The 25,102-nt window shown below is 34.4% G+C and overlaps 1 protein-coding gene across 3 annotated transcripts in view; it reads left to right on the top strand.

Moving 5' to 3' along the window:
* The first annotated feature begins 1,079 nt into the window (after nucleotides 1-1,079).
* The window catches only part of LOC149773325 (uncharacterized), a 158,745-nt gene continuing 134,722 nt past the window's right edge, over nucleotides 1,080-25,102 (top strand). For 2 of the 3 annotated variants that reach the window (XR_016417384.1, XM_089946448.1), the window contains exons 1-7: nucleotides 1,080-1,154; nucleotides 6,466-7,186; nucleotides 12,899-13,066; nucleotides 18,305-18,418; nucleotides 21,560-21,645; nucleotides 23,118-23,277; nucleotides 24,695-24,874. Coding sequence is in view for 2 of the 3 variants with exons in the window: in XM_089946448.1 (XP_089802574.1) it covers nucleotides 6,583-7,186; nucleotides 12,899-13,066; nucleotides 18,305-18,418; nucleotides 21,560-21,645; nucleotides 23,118-23,277; nucleotides 24,695-24,874 (1,312 nt within the window). In the remaining variant the exon portion in view is untranslated. Of the gene's footprint in view, nucleotides 1,162-6,465; nucleotides 7,187-12,898; nucleotides 13,067-18,304; nucleotides 18,419-21,559; nucleotides 21,646-23,117; nucleotides 23,278-24,694; nucleotides 24,875-25,102 lie in introns of all 3 variants that reach the window. The other variant, XM_089946449.1, reaches the window with a different exon arrangement.

Genomic DNA, 25,102 nt, shown 5'->3' with positions numbered 1-25,102 from the left:
TTTGCAGACACAATTTGTGTCCTGTTGACCAAGTAGGACTTGAACCAAAGTAAGGCTGTATCATGAATGCCAAAGACATGCTGGAGACGGTGAAGTAATATATCATGGTATATTGTGTCAAATGCTGCAGACAAATCAAGGAGGGTGAGGACTGTAATCTTTCCGCTATCCAAGGCAGAGAGAATGTCATTAACTACTTTTAGAAGAGTAGTTTCAGTACTGTGGCAAGGGCGATATGCAGATTGTACATTGCTAAAAAGACTGTTTGAATTTAGATGAGATACAAGCTGGGATAGAACAACCTTTTCTAAGATTTTTTATATGAATGGGAGATTAGAAACTGGGCAGTAGTTCTTTAAATCGTTATGGTCTAGTGTTGGTTTCTTCAGCAGAGGCTTTACAATGGCAGTTTTGAAAAATGATGGGAATTCCCCAGATGAGAGAGAGGTATTAGTAACATCAGTTAGTGAAGGCAATACTGGATCTAAGCACTCAAGCAGCAGTGATGTTGGAATTGGATCAAGTTCACATTACTTAGGTGCACTCTTGATCAGGACTGTACGTACGAAATCCATAGAGACAGGTTCAAATTCTGCTAATGGTTGCCGCTCAAATTCTGTATCCCAACTGTATGGTGACGACGAGTCAATTGAAATTGTGGTGTCAAGCTTATCTCTAATGGTTTGTACTTTGTCACGGAAGAAATTTGCAAACTTGTCCGGAAGGTCGACTGGAGAGAAGGTAGTTGGAAGAGGTGTAGATTTGTTCCTTGACATTAGCTTGTTAGTAATCTCGAAGAGCTCTTTGCAGATGAAACTTTCCATGATCTTAGTAGTGTAGTGGGCTGATTTTGTAGGATAATATTTCACTGGAATAAAATGACAAAAAAGTACAGCCTATTAATTTAAATAAGCAACATGGTTCAACTTCCAGCTCATGTAGTTTTCAAACATGATCATACAAGAGTATCATTATATTTCTTTCTTTTGTTCTTTGTATCGAGTTATATTTTTCATCAACATGCACATGCAGGGGAGGTAACTGTATCTACTTGAGACATGACGTCACGATAATATTATGGTATGTACTGTGAGAGAAGTGTCTCGGGCTCAACGCCGCCTGCTTAAAGACTGACTTATCAAGCTCATAATCAGGTTCATGGTGTATAGTCGCATGATTTATAACATTAGTTATCATTAAGATGGAATTTTTTTAATGCGAAATTCGAAATATACTTTTACTTGGTTACGTCAAAACTCAACTTCGTTTTGCCCGGACGCAATTCCGCGCCTATCTCATTTGCATAAATATTGTTTCTAATGTTCTGTTAAATTGACCAAATAATGAAGGTTGCACGATATATTACCCCAGTAAAGTCAGTTTATAATTTAGTTTATCTGCTGTTAGTGAAAGGGAATGGATTCTTCATCTAATCTTGAGTTCTGATACAGGTTTAGTTGGCTACGGAGCTAACGCCATTTTATGCACCAATCACAGTATTTTCTGCCAGTATCTTCGATTGAACTCCACGTGCTTTGGATTTTTTTGACAACAACCAAAACAAAATTTTAAAAAAAAATGCTTTCCAATAGGGCATCGTAGGGTATTTACATTTTTACATTCATGTACAAATGACGGGGGAAATAACTTGACCTGTCTTAATTCAGTTGACTAGATTTTACAGGAGGTTATTTATTTTGTTTGCATTGTTTCTTTTCGCAAGATCTCTCACATTTAGATAATCTTTATCCAGGTACATTGAAATTTACTAAACTGGGACGATACAAGCTTGGTCGATTTATTGAGGTGGACTGTAAATAGAGGCTTTGTGCGGATTGTAATGACATCATTAATCAACTTCCCATATTTTGGAGTCACCAAATAAGATATTGGTTACAATGGTTATGGCCAAAGAGCAGGTGTATTATACACGACATGCTGTTGCAGTATTTATGCTAATTTCTAAAGATTACCATTAAATAAATTAACACAAAAATCAAATAATTGCATATAAGTTACACACCTGTTAATAAGCTGCACTTATATAATTATAATTAAATCCCTTATATAAAAGGGAAAGCACCATTTATATTTATTTTCTTCAAATGATGGGAATTCTTTCCTGCCCCCTGCAATATTTGTCAGTTCTAGAACAGATCACCAGTTTGTAGAACAAGACTGAGGTTTGGATATTTCATTATCTATGGGCTTGGTTTGCCAGAAACTATTACATTTGTAACAAATAAATGATCTATTTACTTGTAAAACTTGCCCAATATTTAAAGTTAAGATTTTTGTTCAATAACCCACAAGATCACCAAAATAATTTTTGTATTGATCCTGTCTAGATTTTATCGATCCTATTAAAATCAGACAGAAGCAAGTTCAGTTATAATTTAATATTTATTGTTCATTAGCATCACCTCAAAAGAAAAAGAATTATATTAAACCAGCAAGACTCAAATTTCATATTTCTACTCAGTGCAGAAAGTGCATAACATCACAACCATTTGTGTTCATTTTCCAAGCATTTCTGTTATTTTAATAAGTCTTTTCTCTAGATCACATCTTCGCTAGCACTTGCTTTTGTCATCATCTCATTGTTGCTGTTTAGATGGTTGTAACTTGTTGCACACACTGCAAATACATCATCTTTACAACTGTCACCATAGAGTGCATTGAATGTTTATGAACAATAGTCCCTATATGGATTTCGTACGTACAATCCTGATGAAGAGTGCACCAAAGTCATATGAACATGATCCAATTCCAACATCACTGCTGCTTGAGTGCTTAGATCCAGTATTGCCTTCACTAACTGATGTTATTAATACTTCTCTCTCATCAGCGGAATTCCCATCATTTTTCTAAACTGCCATTGTAAAGCCTCTGCTGAAGAAACCAACACTAGACCATAACGATTTAAAGAACTACCGCCCAGTTTCTAATCTCCCATTCATATAAAAAAATAGTAGAAAACGTTCTATCCCAGTTTGTATCTCATCTAAATTCAAACAGTCTTTTTAGCAATGTACAATCTGCATATCGCCCTTGCCACAGTACTGAAACTACTCTTCTAAAAGTAGTTAATGACATTCTCTCTGCGTTGGATTGTGGAAAGATTACAGTCCTCACCCTCCTTGATTTGTCTGCAGCATTTGACACAATAGACTATGATATATTACTTCACCATCTCCAGCATGTATTTGGCATTCATGATACAGCCTTACTTTGGTTCAAGTCCTACTTGGTCAACAGGACACAAATTGTGTCTGCAAATGGAATACACTCCAGCCCAGTTGATCTATGTTGTGGTGTTCCACAGGGGTCTGTTCTTGGGCCTGTTCTCTTCATTCTATACACTTAGTTGCTCTCAACCAAATATGCAAATCTAGCCACCCAACTGAAGTTGATGCTACCATCCAAGGTGTAGAGAGGTGCATTTCTGATGTGAAATCATGGATGACATGTAACAAGCTGCAGATGAATGATGATAAACTGAGGCCATTCTGATCACAATACAAAGACTTTCTCATTCACATCCTTTACCTCAAACAATAAATATCAGCAACACCAACATTAAATTCACCCAATCAGTACGAAACCTAGGTGTTACATTGGACAGTACTCTCACATTGCACCAACATGTCATGAACATATGCAAGCTGCATATCTTGAGCTGAGACGCATCAGCTCCATTTGCAAGTATCTTTCAGTTGATGCCACTAAAACCTTTTGTGTGTTCATTAGTACTTTCAAGACTGGACTATTGTAACTCAAATCTGTCTGGTTCATCTCAGTATCTACTCCAGAAACTTCAAAAAGTTCAAAACACAGCTGCTCGGATCATACTTAGAGTACCACGATCAGAGCACACCTCCCCGCTGCTCTGTACCCTACACTGGCTATCCATTTGATCCAGTATCAAGCACAAAATTTGTTCTCTGTGCTAAATTTCATTGGTGGACTCTAGTCCAACATACCTATCCGATCTTACCCATGTGTACACACCAGCAATGTGGAATGAATTGCCAACTGAACTTAGACACAAAGACACAGTGATCCCATTCAAGAGTGCTCTCAAAACTCACTTATTTCGACTGCGAGAACAAACTTAAAGACCTAATAATATTTCCTACCTGAAATATTCTCAGCATGTTTTTTTTGTTTTCTAATTTCATGGTGTTTGCTTTTGTAATCATATCATTATATATGTTTTTTATCTTGTAGGTGTTGTCTAATGTTGTAAAGCGCTTAGAGCTTCTAAAGATTAGGCGCTATACAAAGTCCTCATTATGATATGAAAACACATTTGATGTAACTTGTGAGCTCAAAGAAACCCTTTTTTAGACACATGTCTAGGGCTGGTGACTTAAAAAATATCACAATCCCCAACTGAAACTCTTCAAGGCTGACTCGAATTTCTATATTTCAGAACTTAAAACAAAATCATATTAATCTGATTATTTGGATCTCGAAAAATTTGACAGTGTTTTTCTCCAGGTCCTGAGATCAGCCACTGTCTAATTGCTTTTACAATGTCCTTCTTAATTAGTAGGTCAACAGTCTTTATGTTCATTAGCATCGAATGCATCTCTTAATTTATAGTTTCAGTTTCTGTTTAAACTTTTAATGTTGTTCACATGTGCTGCATAATTTGTTTAACCAGTATTTCATTACACTAGAGCACCTGGAATAATGCAGTAGCAATTAAATAATAAAAAAAAATACTGCAAACATTTTTGCCAATCTCACCTTCACCAAAGTTTGGCCAAAGTTTTATTGTCAAAGACAGAAGAGCCAACACGACCACATTTGATCCCTTTATTACTTAGAACAACTCAAACAAAACATTCCGCATTGGGCCTAAACTCCAGATTACAAGAATAAAGTAACCAATTAACAGCTTGTCATGTAAACACAATGGCCTTAAATCCCATTATGTGGCCATGCATCATTGTGTTAGTTACAAAAAGGGATGGGACAGTTCCAGTACCCAGTAGACTGGTTGTCGCTGGTTTCTGGAACATACATATCCAGAATGGTGCTTTAGAATCGCATGTACACATATGTCAAATTAAAGCTAAGTGAGCACTAGTTAATACTAACTCAGGCTTGTGTTCTTCCATCATGTCTCATGCTTTGCTATCTATACAAAGTTTAGATCTTTTGATAGAAATATGATACATAGAGATCTTCATTGGGGTAAGTGATGGGGATAAATATGAATAATTTACTAGTCTTTAAGCATCTTTAAAATAAATTTCTGCATTTCAGCAACTGAAGTTTACTCAGGCAAATTAGGTTTGGGAGGGGTATTTGACATGCCTGACTGGTGCCTCACTTAGAATGTAAGAGGGGCCCAATATCAAATTTGAAGGGCCCTGGGCATCAGGCTATCAGATTTTTTTAACACTGCTTACCAATTGGTTAATACTATCCTGAAACCATATATCATTTGTTATCATCAGTAATGAAATCAGTGCTTGACTACAGTATCCATATGCACAATGACTGTTTTGACAATAATCTCTTGAATTTACTTGATGAGTGGATGAGTGTCTTCACTTGTCCATTTGCACTGTGAGAATGTATTGTACCTTGTCAAATGCAGGATGTTGCTAGGTATTCAGTTAATGCAGTACACAGATCAATTAGCCATTAAAGGCAATTCCAACACACAACACTTTTTAACTTTTTAATGAATTAGTGATGGATGTATTTTAGAGATTCATCAGCAAAGTCACTAATCACAGGATAGTGGATTAGTATTAATTTTGACCCATTCATTTCTTTTGACCATAATGATGTGAAGACTTGGATCTATTTTTTTAACCAGGCTTATTTGATATGTGACCGCCTTCCATGTGGAGAATTGAAAGTTTATCAGTACTAGGTGCTTAAAAGAAGAGAAATGGGGTCTGCACAGTAATGTTAGTTCTACATCAAATTAATGTAAAAAAAAAAAACCAACTTTGAGGATGGCATACACTGGCTGCAAGGAAGTGGCCTAACCATATTGAGATCATAAGATCAAGATCTCAGTGACAGACAGAAGAAAAATTGTTTTTGTAGTGACATCAGTTCTATATCACATACAGTACCAAACTTTGTGTATGAATTATGCATTTGATTTCAAGATCAGAGGTTAAGGTCACTGTGACTCATTTGTGCTACATGACATTCCTAAACCAAACTTTATGGATAGCTTGCACTTAGGACAGAGAAGAAGCCATATAGTTTTGGGATCAGATGTCAAGGTCAGTGTTACAGAAAGAAGAAAAACAGTTTCAGAATAATAACATTAGTTGTTCATCACAGACCTGGGTCAAAAACTTTGCAGGTCACATGCACTTGAGGTGAGGAAAGCTTATTGATTCTGGGAGCAATTAAATACATGTAATGTGCTGTTCACAGTGCTGTTGTTAAATACATGTAATCCATATCTGTATTTTTTAATTCCAGTGAGAATAAAAATGGAGGATGGATGGTCATAACATACTTGCAAATAGTTGACTAATAGAAAGCTCAGGCCAAAAACTCACAGACGATTCAGATGTCGTCAGTTCAGAAGAAAAGATAATGCAGAGAATTGAGTCTGAAGCTCATGGAAGTGAATTTGTTCTTAACTCAAACACAGATCAGTGCATAGATTCTCATTGTACTTCTGCTCAGGTTTTAGATTCTGGCAGCAACTTTGCAGAAGCTTTAGATTCACAGGGTAGCTCAATCCACGACTTGGACTCTGAGAGTAACCCAATGCATGCAGTTGTCACCGAGTGTGATACAATTCATGGTATGGATTCAGAAGGTGAAACATTACATGCCCTTGACTCAGAGGATCATGTATTAAATGCCATTGACCCCGAGGGTAATACAATGCATGCTATGGATGCTGAAGACAATGCTTTATGTGCTGTGGATGCTGAGGGCAGTTCAATGCATGAAGTTGTCTCGGAGGGCAATTCTGTTGAGGGGATGCAAACCATGACAATAAGCCTTGAAGATGCTACCCATATCATTCTACAGCAGCAGGGACTTGGAGAAGGAAATGTGCACCTTTCCCCAGGCACATATCACATACTTACCCAGCATGCAGCAGTTGATGCTGATGGTGACCGGAGCACAGGTAGTGGGCTTGGGGCAACCAATATCAGGATCATTCAGACCTCATCCGGACTTCAAGGTTAAACTGCTTGCATTTACTCTACATCAGTATTCTCCTTATTGACAGTTACATTGTAGAGATCCCATTTACTTGACATTGTGTTTTGGACTCCTTGTCTTAGAAACTGGGTGTACTGTTTTACATACATGTGTATTGGATTCAAAAGTAGTTGGAGAGATGTAGCCCCAGAGTTTTGTTTCAAAATCTCAGAGTTATATAGATTTTAAGTTGTGTCTGAATTTTTTATTTCCAAATTTTAGCATTTCTAATTCAAAAAGTGAAATTATTCCATTTATCAGTTTTTTTAAAAATTATCCACCAATGGTTGAATTATTAGAGGTACACATATATGTAATCAATTAATATCAGTACACATATGTAATCAATTAATATCAGTACACATATATGTAATCAATTAATATCAGTACACATATATGCAGTAAATTATTAGAGGTACACATATACAGTGCATGTTAGTATATATTCTTCACTTAGAGTGTGCACCATTTATTGTTACTCTTTTATAGCACTTGCAAGTTGAACATACTTAAGATCCTTCATTGCAAAATTTATTCCATTAATTGTTTAATAAAGCAACACTTTACAATTTCTTCATTTCAGACTGTAGACAAATAATTTATTATTCTTACATGGTTCATATGGTCAGGTTATTTAAGGTCCTTGAAAGTCATTGAATTTTAGGGATTTTGCTTAAAAATTAAAATATGATGGAAAATTTCATTTTCAAGTCACATTTTTAATACTTTGTGTAATGATTGGAAGTACAGTTTGATTATCCATCATATGCTAGCAATTCTACCATTATCATAATCCACTGGAAGTAATCAGATATTATGTATATTACCCCTTCACCTGATGTCATTAATGGATGCACACTCTTTCACTTCACAAATTGGCACATTGGGTCTTGGACAAAGCATTTTGATGTAGTTTGTAAATGTATGCTTAAAATACAGACTACTTTGAAATCTAAAATAAACCAAGTGCGTTTTATCATAGATGGCAATTTCATTGGCAAGTACTGGCTGATGGTATTGATGATGGCAATTTATTTTTAAAGGCACAAAGTATATTGGATCATTGGAGCTAGAAAAGTGTTAAAAGTGAGAATTATGGCTGATGCACCTTGCCTGAAATAGAGCAGGTTAGAAATTAGGTGGATATGACACCACTCAAAATATCCTTGTCTAAAAATAGCTCTACATGAGCAGTGTCTTGAACTCTACAGACAAACTTTGTAGCTTGGCTGCTAAGTTTAGTAGGTAGAGTTAACTAAGGCAATGTTCCTGGTGCAGAATTATCTTGCCGCCTAATAGAAAGTCACTCAGTTATAAAATTGAAAGAGTGATTACAATGTCATTTCTATTCAAGTGGAAATCGAAGTAAATTTATATTCAATATTCCAGTCTTTTATGCTATGGTCCTATAATATGTACAAAAAATGTTGCTATCATGGATCCCATTGCACTTCTTATAGTATAACTGTCGAGTACAGGTAAAGAGATAATACTCCACATAGATATTTCTCAACATTCCTTTGTGGTCTGTATTCTTTATAATAAATATATTTTGTTTGACTGATTTAACTTCTCATGCTATCTTTGACATGTGCAATCATTTTAATGTCTGAAAAAGTTAAAAGTTGGAAAGTATTTAACCACGCTTATTTCTTCCCTAGATAAAAGTTTAAATAATGGTCAAGAATTCCTAAACCATGGCTGTATATCTATTTATTTTTAACTAGTAGCCTTATCATTTTTCTGATGATTTATTTATTCTAAATAATTACTAAGTTTGCAATCAATAATCTAATTTATTTACAATGAAGTATAAAACAATTATAAGGGATGTAAAATAAAGATAGACAAAAAGGCAAGTTGCAAAAATATATGAATGTACACATGAATAAGAATTAACAAGAGGATAAAAAAAGACTCCACCATTTTGCAAGTGGAATTAATAATTTTACTGAAACCAGATATGGAAATAAAAGATGCAAATTATGACAATGAATAGAGGTTACTATTTAATGGGGTCTTTTATTTACTATTTTTATTAGACTAAATAAAAACATTTATCTTCATTACCAAGAAATTACTAATCTCCCAAATTCGAGGACTTAATATTAGGCTGTAAAACAAGTTATTTTTTGTTTTACTTACTAAATCTTGTTTATATTTTATCTTGGAGTGTTATTCTGTAGACACTGACTTGTGCAGAAAAACATAGTTTACAGAGTGTAAGGTATGGTTTACTGTAAGCATCACAATGTGTACACTCCAATTTTGTTCTCTTTGTCTGTAAGCAGTATTGGAGCATGCATTGTACTGTGGGTAAATGCTATTTATAACAAGAAGGTGAATTTGTAAACTGCCATTTCAGTTAACTGGGTCAGGCATGGATTGGATTTGGATTTTTGTAAATGTAGCTTTAACAATTTTTCAGTCATATTGCTATGTCTGCATATAATTAGAACCAGAACTGATATCATTTTGAAAGTGCAAAAATATGTTTCACTGCAAATGTATTTCAAATTTTTCGTCAAGATTGGCACACCATATAATAAATTTATAACATTTCAAACACTTGATATGTAACTTTAATCGGTTGGTTCAACAGCTTAAGGGTTATAAAGTTCTGGACTGTTCATTTGGCAATTGTTTGCATCACTCTATGGACTTGTAAACTTGAAATAACCCCTTCATATTCTTGAGGAGTCTTGTCAAGTATTGTCTTGACTTTTAATTTGCTACTCAATATCCAGGTACAAGAATGCATGCAAGGGAAACATTTGAATAGTAACACAAATTTATGTGCTTTGATTCAACAGCATTTTGTTTTTATTTCAAAGTAAACTAATGCAAGGTGAATTCTGATGTACAGTCGGGGATGATTTACTCCCAAATTATCCTAGATAGGAAAAACATGGGAAAACATGTTTAGAGGGATATCACATATTTAATGAGTTTAGGGTACAATAAAAAGTGTTTACATTTTTGACATGTTTGCAAATTCCCTTTTGTGGTGATAAAACTGCTGATCACTGAATTCCAGAAATTGTGTCTACATGCTATTGTTATGTTACAATTTCTAATTGGCTTCTCCACATAATATCTTGGGGTTACGAGTGGAAAAAAAACCACATAAATATTAAATAATGTGATCCAGTAAATCCAAAGAAAGTTCATAATTCTCTTTAAAAATGCATAATTCAAACTACCTACATCTAGCCTTATAAGGGTTCAAATAAATTTAATAAATATGAATTTAAAAATGAAATAAGTAAATATATTTATTTGGTCAGAGATCTCGGAAATGCATAAATACGCGTATTTGGACGCCAATTTTTGATCTGGGACACAGAAAATCACTGAGGCGGGAGTCCTCCTTATGCATGTAATAGGTGTGCAGCAAAATTCAAAGACTTGCCAGTCCTACTTCCACCACCTGCTTTGTGGGAAAATGTGTTGATCAATTAGCTGTGCTGATATTTACAGTGACAGAATTCAGTGACTGAAAGACCCCTTCATGTACATATATGTTGCCATTTGAAAAGAGTACATAAAAAAGAATGTGATGCAATAGCTGGGTGACAAAATCAAAGGCTTTGACTGGCGGCCGGGTGAGAAAATGTTCTGATATTTACAGTGATTTAATTCAGAGGCAGAAAGACCCAGAGATGTGGTCATTTATAAAAGTACATCAAATAAACAACTTTAGCTTTCGCTATTGTGCTCATTTCCGAATGTAGCAGAATAAGCAGTGTACGTGACCTCAGAATCGAGACATGTTGAGACTTAGACAAAATGCCATTCATAAGTGGGTGACAAGTCACCTAAAACTGTAAACTTCGCCTTCTTCTGTTAGGAAATGAAAACAACTTTGCCCTGTGATTATTTAAGAGGTACATCATTGACTGATCATACCATATTTTTTTTAAATGCCCCTCCCCTTAGCCCAGTTAGTTCTAGTGCTGTAGCAAAATGTATTCATCAAGGCTTCATTAGCTAGGCCTAGTTTTTATATCAATTACGTTGACAAACTCTTGCTGATTTACATGCATTATGTTTTGATAGCTGATTGACCATTAACCCTTTTCCGAGTAAGGTAGCAACTATCAATTTCCTGCATGCTATCCTTTGATGATAAAACATACAGACTTGTGTTTTAAGATCAGAATCGGTGATCTGAATATATATTAACTGCCTCCTACACACTGTTTCATCATAAAATTAGTTTGAAACTGTAAATGAACCAGTAGGCCGAACGAGAAATAATGGTAGACTTCGCTGAGTCTGGGAGGTACCAATTAATTAGATTGTCTTTTTTCTTAAATCATCGGGCAGATATATTCATAAAAAATATACAAATCATTGAAACCAAAGCCAAGGTTTATTTTATTAAAGATTTAACTTTAAAATGCAAATTATATAGGTCAGAAACATATGGGACAATGCTATCTTGTGGAATTCACGAGATGCATTTTAAGGTCTAAGCTGTTTTCTGACTTGACCTGTATTTGCAAAAATACTGGAAAAAACAGCAGATCAGATACTATTTATTTGCCTAAAATTGCAACAAGTACGTATACAAATGAATAAACCATAAATTTACGATCTTGTCAATAGACTGTTATAATGAAGCTATATTATAGTGTGTGATTACATTACGAAAACCTCTCCGTCTAAAAATAGATGCACTCACGTCTGTGTTGATTCTGTAGGAAAGAAGGACTGCAACTTTTGATGGTGGGACTCCTATTTGTACCAAAATGGGAGTCTTGGACTCCTAGTTCTAAAATCGTAGCGAGACCTCTGTTTCATCAAATTACCTCAGAATACTTACACAATAGCATCAATGGACTTAAAATCCTAATACAGCATTATGGAACAGATGGTAAATCTGGCACAGTAATCAGTAAAGGACTGTTTCAGTATAGTGAAACTTTAGCAGAGCTTATGTTACTGAAAAATCTTACTTTGGAGTAGAAGTCTGCAAAATGCAATACCTGTGAGCTGTGGAAAGTTGGTCAAAACAAGCATAATTTTTTTTTTCAAACTTGTTCCAGCTGGTTAAGCTAGCAATGTGTATGCACCTTCAGCAGGTGTGTCTTGGCACAGAACATTATTCATACAAGTTAAGGAACTGATTTATCTCAGAAAAATTCAATAGGTTAATGCTCGTACAACTAGAGGTGACATCTTTTAAAGATTTTGATTTCGTAGGACTGTAACTGTATCTGGAAAAGAGATTGATATTGATGGGTTAGTTAAATATTGAGCTAAGGCATTTTCCTCCTCCCGTTCATTGTTCTACCCACCCCATATTTTCATGACAAGTGGGAGGCCCCCCACCCCCCATTAGATAAAATCCTGGCAGCATATTTGAAGTGAAAGCACTGAAGATACACCTAGAGGAATAAGGATAAAAGTTAAAAAGCAATGGTTAACATCTGCGTCCAGATACAATGATCTTTTCATGGATATTATTTTCTAGTCATATTTTATTACATTTATTTCTCTGTTGTTTTTTTTCTTTCTTTCTTGTATTTAAATTAATAACTAAAGTAGAACACCTGACCATGAGTAGTCTTTGAAACTGAAAACTGGTCATTGAAAAGTCATATAAACATTATTGAATTTCAGTTCTCCTGATCTGTAGTACCTTTCTTATAAGCTTGCATTAAAATAGTCTTGCTTTTCTTTTAAGCTTTTGGTAACCAGCCAGCTAGAATATTTCTTCAAGCAAACAACACCTCAGAGGCATCAGTTATATTTCACCATGTTCCCACAGCTGGGATAACTGAAGAGCAAGGGGAAATAACTCCAGTGTCCCAGATGAAAGACATAGAGCTCACAGCTCATAAAACCCACCTAGGTGAGAGGAGTGCAGATCTCTTGCTTGGTCATTGTTCAGCTTGTTTGGAACAGATCATTACCTTTTAATTATTCTCTAATGCCCAATTAGTCATTGCTAGCAACTGAATAAAGGGATATTGTTGACATCATCGATCAAGTGGAGACTGGAAGCATGTCAGAAAGTTCTTTCGGATGAGGCTCCAACAGGAGAAGCTTATGTTATGATTTAATTTAAAGTACAGCCAATGTAGACTTTTTAAGTCTATACATACAGCTAATCAACCTTTACATTTTATTAAAATACCTTACATATTTACAGTCAAATCTTTCTTAAATGTTAAGTATTGAGATTTCTGTTTAAACTAATTTTTGAATCTTCCATATCAGAAAACTCAACATCTGTTGTTCCCGTATAATTCTACTGTACAGTTTATGTAAAATTGCCTTTTTTTTAAAGTTTACCCTTCATTGTTGGAGCAGTAATTATCTCCCTGTGATTTGGAAGTGACAAGCTATAGGAATAAAGAACTAGATATAGTAGTCTTATAGCAAAAGGGATATACAACAGACTTCGAAATGAAGAGTGATCTTGTGAAAATTTTAATAATTGAAATAACTAGAAGGCCAGTATAGTCGTTAATGGCTAAACATCAGATAACAACATGAAAAATGATACTAGTTGGAAAGAATTTTGAAAAATACTTTGTGCTCTAATCCCTTAGTGCAGTCTTAAATTGTTCTGATATTTTTTCTGTATTTGATTATCTGTAAGTGACAGCAAATAAATAAACATGTAATTTAAGCAGGAGATTATTTGCAAAACTCTTTAAAAAGAAACTACCTTTATTTTCGAATGTAATGATGTAATAGGAAGGAGGAACCCTTGAAATGACATCCCTTGGCTAAAATTGTCATTGCCATCTTCTGCTTTATATTTGCTGCATTTGTAGTCCAGCAAGCCCAGGACAAAACATAATGACTATGTGAATAATTATCCTGATTATCTTAACAAAATACCAAAGAGGAGGTGAGAACAGGTGTCATATGAGTAATGTGGTTTTGAATTAGGTAACAGGATGGTTTTGTTAACAGATTAATTTTATAAGGATTGTGGGAAACAAAACTTAGCAGCACAAGCACATATCATGGTAGTCAGTTATATAGCATAGCAGGCTGAAATGATATGGTAGTGGGACCATTATGGTATAATGCCCTGGGGATAATACTGACTTAATAAATATGAATCAATTGAACCTTGAATCAGACCTTGAGAAAGGTATTGTTAATGTCTGATGTCTAAGACAGTCTGGGATTATAACTTTTTGTTTTGTGCTGTTCACAAAATACCCCAGCAGATTTTTAAAAGGCAGGGAGTAAAATATCCTATTTATTTAAATTCTTATCTATTGCTCTGTAACTTGCACCTATAGAACATATCTTCAGATATTAATAACTTTTGCATTTATTTTATCATTATGTTTTACAACTATTTTATGAATTTTGTCGGTAGTCTCCTTTAAACAGACACTGTCAGACTGGAGAAAATATCCGTATTTTGCCAGTTACTGGCATTTGAAGATTAGGTTTGCAAGATGTTCTGCATTTGGCCCCAAAATCCCACATCCTCCTTTATAGCCAAAATGTCCCACAAAAGAATATTTTAGAAGCAAAATTGTTTGGAATGAAACAATTTTTATTTCTCATTCCCAAAAAAACGATTTTCAGTCCTACTTGAAGTCAGAAAATGGGGCAAGCAGTTTGATAAAGATCAAAACTTATGAAAAGTATAAGTAATTATTTTAGTATGGTTCAATGAATAAAGCTTTCCTCTTTATATTATTCTTCTTATTGTTTGTTCCTTTCTTAAAAAGCAAAAGAAAACCCTCAAAATATTGACCCAGCATGGGTATTTCAGAAATCTTGCTGGCAACCCTATTGAAGATAAATTTTATTTACAAAATACTGATTGACAGGATGTGATAGGTGGCAAGTAAAGGGAGGTCACTGTTATGGCAAGTTAGACTATTCAATTGCTAATATGTTTGCTTTATATGGTCTTTGAGATGCAGTCTAATTACACATTTTGAATGTTCTTCCTTAATGATTTAAATACAGTCAACTCTGCTTACATGCATAGCCTCAGGACCGGACCCAAGCTGTGCATATAAATGGAGTATGCATTTAAGCAGAATTCATGTGTATTTACAATGAAAAATGGGATCATACATTCGCTATGCACTTAAGTGATCTATGCAGTTAAGCGATAGGCATTGAAGTGTAGCTGAATGTACAGTCATATTACTTTGAATTCTTCAGAAATGTTTTTTTTTATCTCTGCGAAAACTTTGAGGATTTTCTCAAACATGAGGAAACCCTTAACACATGATTAACAGGGTTCCCACGCTACTGTGAAAAGTCCTTGAATTTTGCAAATATTGACGAAAGTCAGGAAAAACCCAGGAACTTTCCTCTACAAGTTGATGCCCGAAACAATTATGTAATTAATTGAACTGATCTTGAGTTAAATTTATCAAGTTCTAACCAAAATATTAGGAGGTTGCAGTATGGATCATTTTGCCGCTTGCCATAAATATATTTGCTGAGACAGTCCAAACGTTCAGTAGATTAGATTCATCTAGTAGACTTTTTGTTTCACAAACAGCTCGATGTCCATATTTTTTTTTGGAAGGTATGAAAACCAGTCTAGCATCACAAGAGGCCAACATGGTGGTGTTAAAGCATAGCCACTTAGCAGATGGGCTAGCAAACTTAAACTTTAAATCGAGTTATACCTATATGAAATTGATTTGAAAGTTGTTTATTTTTTTGGAGATTGCGAGTATTAAAATCAGTATATCTTTAATCTGCTGAAAGACGATAAAACTAATGCATTGATGAAATTTGTGCTGGTACTAGTGATTTTGATTGCTAGTTGCATGAGCACACAGAATCTCAACCGTCATTTTCAAGTATGGTAGAATTTTTTTATAATGAATGGCATATACTGGTTGTAATAAAAATACAAAAATGATAGAGCACAAAATTCTCTATATTTATTCCAAGACCAACGTCAGGAGTTTTGTTATATCACGTGACTACCACATCAACGTGTGCTTTCTCATGCAGGGAGTATACGAAGCAGGGAACCAGACTACTCTGCTTGATGAATCAGACTGGCCAAGTTTCTTGTAGTTCTTGAAATAAATATGTTGAGAATTATATGTTCTTTCTGGCTTTTACAAAAGGTATCTGATTTTCATTTGATATAATTGAAATTTTGTACAACAACATTAAAAGAGGAGTTTGTTGTTGATATCATGTGACTATTGGACTTCCGATGTTGTTTCTTGAGATTTGTGAAGTCATGTGACTATTAACGCAAATGGCATGTACCGGGTCAGGTTTCATCTGTGCTGAGTTTTGTCTAGTCTATCAAGGGATTAAAGACAACGATTATAATACTTGCCATTTATGAGAAAATAAGTAATTGTCCTATCGATTTCATGCAGGTATAAGTTGATATAACGTAAATTAAATTTGCTAGGCCTGCTGGTAAGGTATCTTACATTGGTGGCAGATTCCATTGCTCTGAACCCATATTCCATCCTAAATGTCCAGATGTGATAAATGAGGTTGGAATATTTGGAGGAAACACAGATTAGAAAAATTTCTAATCTTTGAGCTGTACTTTGGTGCAAAACTATTATACAGTGACATGTAGCTTGAAGCATTGGTTTCAGATCTTAAATAGAACACAGGAAAAATGTGAAATTGTCATCCCTTTTATTATATATTAAGAAACGATAAGAGCCCATGTAGAAATACAGGTTTGGGGACTGGTTTATTGAACTACAAGAAGACAAGTTGATTTTACAGAATATTCAGGCCTTGTTTATTCAACAATATATAATTTTGAAGGTCTTTGGTCAAAATTTAAATTAACCCCTTTGTAAATATCTTTAAATGATGGAATTTTTAACCAAACCATTTTAAGGAGTTTAGGTTGGTTGAAAAAGCTTGTTTGAGATTTTATTGACACATAAATTCAGGGTTGAACTTTTTCATTACATGAAAAGATTCTAATACTTTGTATTTATTGGGGTTTTTTCATACTGTGATAGGAAATGTTTATTTTGTATAACATGCACATATATTGCTCTAGAATTCTTTAGAATTGAAGGTTTGAAAGGAAACAAAATAATTTATGCTCATGATGTTGTTTACATGTAGCAGCATAATGCAGGTCAGCAAAGTAAAGTTAGAATTTGTGTTCTGTACATTAGAATGGCTTTAAATGACGATTTGTAGGAACATGGTCAGATTTGGTTCATGTGACTCATTTTGTGGTTTTGTACATGATGTCTTTTCTGACATGTTTTGGAGAGTCTTGAAAGAGAAACATCTTCAGATTTGGAAAATGCATATTTTATAATCCAAAATGTTCATTATTTCAATTCAGTAATGGTCATATGTTAACCTTGAAAAAATTAATTTCATCCTGGAAAAAACCTGGAAAAGACCTGGAAATTTATATTTAGAAAAGCATGGGAACCATGTAATAAAAAGTTTCTGGGTGGTAATGTTTTAAAACTTAACACATATTGTTGCGTAAGGATTTATTGAAACTAGGTCTTTGACAATCAGAATGAAACCATCCATGTTATGATCAAATATCCCTTGCATATATTAAAATCAGCTCACAATTTTACAAAATATTTCAGATTGTGATTTTTCAATTAAAATTTAACAGGCCTCAAGAATTCTTAATATTTAGAATGTTCCTGCAAAGATTTGTTTTCCCATCTGAAAAGAATTTGTGATTTTATCCTATTCCATCCATCTGTCTGTCACTCCCTTGTTAGGGTTTGCATTTTGGTTAATTTAGGCATTGTGATATTTAATCTGTGTTCCATGAACACATTTCTGGTTCAAGAATAAAAAATATCTAATGTTGTACAATTTTAAAGTTTTTTAGTTGTTTTAAACAGATTATACAATCTTGCCATATGATTGAAATCTAGTATTGTCAGAGATGATGTAAGCCAGGTAATGTAAAATCTTAGTTATAGACAATTTTCGAAATGTAGTGAAACCAGACTAGATATTAATCCTGGGACTGCAATGCAAGCAGATTGCTGCTGTATTATCCAAGACCTTATCATCAGCAGTGACAAAATGTTGGCCTTGAAGTTTACCTTTTTGGAATATAGGAGCAACCTCATCTTGTAACTTAATATATAAAACTTTTCCATTTAAGGTGAAGATGGTCTAACAGAAGACCTGCATGAAGGTCAAGACAAGGAGGACCAGAGTGTGAATAATTCAGCAGATGATTCTAGTTCAGAGGCAACAGATTTATTGCAGGAGAAAAGTAATTGCAGTTTCTGGCACTTTTTTGTATTTGTAAGCAAGATCATTCACGCTAACAAAGACCATCTCCAAAGTAGGGAGAAGTGATATCACCTCAACTTTATTATTATTATTATTATTATTTAATTTTTTAGTCAGTTGAAATATCCTTTGTTATCATCAGTCCATCTGTCAATATTTGCTGGTCTAGCCTATAACTTTGTAACTTTAAAATGATTGGAGAAATATTCATGGAACTTTGCTGAAACATATATCATGATTCAGCAGTGCCTTGTACTATATCCTGGTCCACAGCCTCAAGTTCAGGGTCACCACAAGGGAGGATGTATGTATGTGACTTTGAGCAGTGTCCGGGGTATAACTTTTGAACCAAAGAAGATCATTGAATAATACTTTAGCTAGACATATAGCATGACTAGATGGTGTGTCATATAGCATAACCATACCCTCTGTCTCTGGGTCAAGGTCATGGCAAGGAAGAATAGTTCTTTTACTTGTAACCTTGTACAAAATATAACTTTTGAACCACAGAAGATAATTTTATGAAATTTTGCCCAAGAATGTACCATACCTAGACAGTGTATCATCACATTAATATCAAGGTCACATCAATGAGAAATCTAGATCTGTGGCTTGTATCCTTGTCTGGTGTAGAACTTTTGAACCTGCAAAGATCTTTCAGTAAGAGTATGTCATCTACCACACCCATGCTCCCTCCTCAGTGTGAAAGTCACAACAAGCAAAAATAGCAATCATGTAATGTTTAAACAAATGAAGATATTTAATGAAACCCCCTGCCCTCAAGATTAGTGTTATGACAAGGGATAATGCATGTCATTGGTATTTTTTCCAACACAGGCTGTCACTTTATAACCCCCTAAGAGTGAAGCTTTTTCTAGGTCCACACCTTATTAAGTCCCCAGCTCCAAGGTCAAGGTTATGAACTGGAAAATGGTCACAAGTCTGATATACCATGAGTCATCTGTGGTATAGTTGTTATTATTGTCATTATTATTATTATTATTATTATTATTATTATTATTATAAAGATAAAAAATACATACTGGTGTCATCATGAAAAAAAAATCAAGTATTTTCTGATACTTTACCCTTGTCTTATTCCACACTATTAAGTTGAAATATGGTTTGGACCAATATTTAAGTGCCAAAAGAAAGTTCCCTTTTATTTTACCTGGGAATTTTTACTTGCAGCCTTTACCATAATAGAGGAAGTTGTAGTTCGTATTTGTTAGCATGATTAAGGACATAAAAATTGTGTGTATTTATACTTATTGTTACTTCAGATCATATTTCTCATCTAAAACATTGAATATTATTCTGATCAAAGCACAAGTTTGTCAGCAACAGAAGGACTTGAGAGCTTCAGGATAAGGATTAGCAAGGAGCTGGTCTCTTTTTTTTTGCAAGTAATTATGTAATTAGCTATGGTCAGATTTTTTAACACAGTTTCATAGCACAGCTGTTAAGTGAACTGATGCAATCTGCCAGCAAAATAAACACTGTACCTTCTTTAATTCAGTGAATATATGATGCTTGAAAAAAAATCTATATTGCCTTTTTGTGGTTCTTTATAATATGAAAGATGACAATATTTATTTATTATATGGAGATGTAACAATAATGACATAACATTTTAAAGGTGTTCTTACGAAATTATTGTTTTCATAAATATAGTATTATCAACGTTTCCCAACACGACACATTCTGATTCACATGGACCTGTTCTAAATTCAAGTATTTTGAAACTCTATTATGGTGAATCAACGTGAAACTTCCAGTGCTTCAGTGTTAATAAATAAGTACTTTGTTAATATTGATCATGGATTGACCTACATGGTAACAGGTTCATCAAGCATGGCTGAGTATGATTACATGGACCATATGATACTAGCTTGATTGATATGACTTTACAAGTATCCTGTTATAAAAAGAAACTTCCTAAGACTCATAATAATTGGCCCCTTTGTGCATGACCTAGTTAAATATTCTATAGTATATTGAGCATTATAGAGGAAAAGAGGTGGGAATATTAATGAGATGATTGTAGTATATTTGATATTTGATTTCTTTATATAAATTGAGAAATGTTTTCAGCAGTGTGTATGGTGTAATTCACTTTAGGTTTAGAATCCAGCCCTGATAGCAAGACTGTATTGGTTTTATTGTTAATTGCAGTGCTTGGGTAACATTGGGTACTTTTCACTTTTTTCCCCTTTTTGGCAAAGCAAGAGTAAAGTAAATTTATGAATCATGCATCAAGCATGCAAATACCTGGCATTATACAAAAATATTTTAATTGGAATTTGTGCAGTAAATATACTACAGGTTTTTGAATCGCAGACAAGTATATAGGTCATCTTGGAAACATCTGTCCCCAGTTCTTTTGAAACGTACATGTTAGAATGGTAGGGAGTTGTTAACAAAATGTATATATAGTATGTTAGGGTACCTATTTTCCATCAGGGAGTCCCTGTGTGGCCAAGTGGTTGGCCAGCATCAGAACATGAGAAAGTTTGCTTGTAGCTTCCCTTAGGTCAACTGTTCTTACTGTACTTTTCCCAGTTTCTTCCTCCACCAAGAGGCCACAATATATAGCCTATCATATGCTGAATATTGGTGTTTAAACCCCACAAGCCTCACAACAACCACAACAAGTTCCCATCAGTCACAGAAAAGATTATGAAAAAAAACTAAATTTCATTATGAGTGGCAACCACTACATGTGGTACCTCACTTAAATGGGTTCTTGTTGGATAAAACTGATCATGGCTAAAAAGGGAGAGAACTAGCAAACTGATCTGAAACCAGATGAAATTCATGTGAGATCATTGAATAGGTAGATATAGATAAAACATTCTTAGCGTAAGCTAGCATACTGATTAGATTAAAGAAATTAATATCACTCAGCAGACCTTCTCACTATTTTGATGAAATGGATATGCAACTTAATTTGAAATCGCAAGTAATTAATTGGAAAAGATTTAATATCATCTAGTGACTTTATAGACTTCTAGAAGTTGCTTTAATATATTGGAGTCAGTTCTATTTGTTTCCAATGTTTTATAGAACTAAATATTATTTGAAAGTAGGGCTTACCATTTATAATTTAAATGCATTTCAGAACAGGATAATGCTACATGTTCCAAGGAGTTACCTTCATCTGAGGACAAGACAAAAGAGGATGAAGAATCAGGGATTGAACAGAAGGTATTGTTGATGCCAACATTTACCTCAGTATGACCAAGAAAAGGGAATATTCAAGGAAATTGATATGGTCTTATTATCCACAGAGAAAATATTAATTTGTTACCTATTTATTTATGCTATCTTCATGTTTGAGTAACATTTTGTTTAAATATGTCTGTTGCAATAAACCTGGCCATGATGGACCATTCTTTTATGTTGAAGGTAGCCTGTCATTGATGACATGGTCTGGCTGTCATTAAACTTCTCAACTTTCAACAGTGACAAATTTCATAAGGAGAAGGCATCTCGTTGTAGCGAAAGTATAAAGCTGTGCCACGTGCTGATGTACCACCTATCTTACAATACATTATCAAGATGCATCTCAGCTTGAAGTCGTGGTCACCTTTAGAATAATTTTCATTGGTATGGTGGTGCTATTTCAGAGATGGCATATTTACCATATTTCCAGTATTAACAAGCCATGTGGTACTTATTGTGGACATACCTAGACTTCTCAACTGTTCTGAAACCATTTTTCTAGAATAACCAAAATACTTTCTAACAGATAATACTACAGCCTGTCATGACTGTCCTGCTTTAAAACAAGGTCAGTGCACTGTATCATACAGTATATATTTTAAATACTAAGAGCAGAGAAATTATCTGTCAATGTGATAGATTCGTAATGCACAAGTCAGTGTAAAAACAATGTGGTAACATGTGGGTAAACCATATTTTGGAGGCAGAAGAGGTTGTCTCACAAGACAGGTTTTGCTGTAGAAGTAGAAATATTTAGAAAATCCATGTTTGTCCCTGCACATTGTTACGGTTGTTTTGTAAGTTACTGATGTTGCACCTAAATCACAATAATAAAATTATTCAACAGATTTTGTCATATATTTGACATAAGTATATCATTAGGACAATTATTTATATTCTTCCAGGTTTAATCAAACCGTAATTGTTGTTGCCTACTACAATGGCTCGTGATGACAACAAGATGATAAAGATTGCATTATCAGCAATCTATCTCTTATTTGCAGCATCTATCACATACTAGTTTCTTCCAGAAGTTATTTTACATTTTTAGCTTGAATATGTTTATGTTGTTTATGTTGTGAAAACTGGCTGTTGTAAATCACAATTTTCAAAGCCCAACAAAAATCTTCAGTCAAAAACAGTAATCATTCTCCATTATGCCACACAAAATTCATTTTTTTAAAAAGTATACCCACATAAATAAATGAATTCACATTAGACCTTACGTTTGATCTATATACTATCCCTTATGAACCCCTATATTGTCATCAGATTTTGCCATAGACATGGCTAAGTATCATTAGTCAGTTGTGGGCTGGAGGTAGGCAATCTGTGTGCAAAATGATCAAAGATGAGGATATAAATTTTATTTATAGTTTTATTTATCTGTTTATATATTTCTGTCTGTTTATTTACTTGTAATTTAAATTTTATTTTGATACTTTTTCATGCAGAATGAGTCAGCTAGCCTTGATGCTACCAGGAAGCCTGATCTTTCTAAACCCATCCAGGTGGATGACCAAACAGAAGTTATTATAAATGGCAAGAAATGCATCCTAAAGGTCAATCCTGACACTGGGCAGCTTTGTGCCTACCCTTTGTTACCACCAGCAGGTATGTGTATGGGGGTACAGATGTAATATAGACCTAATCGCTGAGAAAAGAGGATGTATGGAAATCCATCTTCAAACCAAAACTTCTATTTCTTTTACAGTCCAAAATTGGGCTATTTACACAAATGTTTGCTGCCAACACCGCTCTTTCTACTTATCTGGGATAGCTGGATATGTTAATTATTGTGGCTAGCTGAGCATAGGAATTATTGGGACTAGTTATGCATTGGAAGTGTCATCCCTTGTATGTGAGATAACCTGTGAGATGCATCTTGCAATGGTCTTCCAAACCAGGAGGTGCATGTATATGCGCATATATATATATATATATATATATATATAGAGAGAGAGAGAGAGAGAGAGAGAGAGAGAGAGAGATTGTATTTTAAGGATTTGGCCTGTGTTTTTTCCATTATCATTGTTTTGTATACCTTGCTTAGGTAGCTTTTATAATATATGTACCATTGTTTCATGGTGGATATTTACTTATCAATGGAGAGGTTTGTTCCCACATAGCAAGGTAGTTTGCCCATTTCTGCTGTCTTGCTTGGCAATATAATCAGGATTATGGCTGATGTTTCTTTAAACCCAGTACAGGTTCTTTCCTGGGTTTTCCAGGGTTCTTCCTCCACCAGTTATACTGGCCACCATATATGGCCTATCTTGTGCTGAAAAATGGCGTTAAACCCTACAACAACAACAACAACAACAAACCCAGTACATATATACTAACATACTAACCTACCCACCTTAGATTTTTGCTTTTGCTGAGAATATTTCAGAAGATAACATATAAACATTTTGTTCTACAAATATGAGCTTGAATGAAGGAAAACATATTAGATGTCAAATATAATTACAATAGTATTAAATATTAGGTGTATATTTATATTTCTAACTCACTTGTTTGGTTTGACAGCATGAGACACCAATGATAACACCTCAGAATTTAAGGCGTGATCTTTACAAGAGCAGATTTATTACAACAACAAAATTGCTAGAAACGAACTTGATAATTTTAATGAAAGTTGACTGTATACTATTGTTAGAGAAGGATCTCAAGATTTTAATGTTATTGTCTTTGGACAATGCCTTCATCCGCCATGCAGTTACCCAGGATCAATTTTGTGGCAGATATTAGAATTTTGCTTTTCATAGATAATTTTATATAGATATGAGATCCAAATGTCATTTGTTATCTGTTTTGCAGCAATATCCACCAGACCAATAGGTTAGTGTTAGATTCTTAGCATATACTCTGATACAGGCCTGCTTTTTGGCAAAATTGAATTTTTTTATCTCTAAAATTTGGTATGTGACAATTGTAGATCACATACCAACTGAAGATTACTATAGAGGTCTCCTGATCAATGCGCTACACTGATATTGCATTTGTATAATTTATGTCCTTGACACAGGAAAGCGACGGAGAGGTCGACCCAGGAGGCAGGATCGTAATCTTGATGAGCTTGGAGAAGGGGAGAGAACTGAGAAAACTATGACCATGACTTTTGCATCATCAAGCAATGATCAGGCTGACCAATCCCAGGACCAGACAAACTCGGCTGCAGAGTGTCTCTTGGAACTCTCTAATACAGGTACATAAGCATCTGTGCAAAACCTTCATGTATGTGACAAACGAAGGTAGACTCTTAGTGACTTATTTCTTCCAAATAGTACAGAAAAATTTATGGTTGATACAAATTCTGGATTTATATTTAACCACAAGAAATTATTTGAAGGATTTAATTTGCCTTAGATTATGGCTTACACATCATGAACAATCAATATGAACTGGGAGCACTAAAGTTTGAACCTTTTCCACC

The sequence above is a fragment of the Sinohyriopsis cumingii genome, unplaced genomic scaffold, assembly GCF_028554795.1.
Source record: "Sinohyriopsis cumingii isolate HCF-2022 unplaced genomic scaffold, ASM2855479v2 utg000663l, whole genome shotgun sequence".
Taxonomy (NCBI): domain Eukaryota; kingdom Metazoa; phylum Mollusca; class Bivalvia; order Unionida; family Unionidae; genus Sinohyriopsis; species Sinohyriopsis cumingii.
This window is presented reverse-complemented; position numbering and strand designations above follow the sequence as displayed.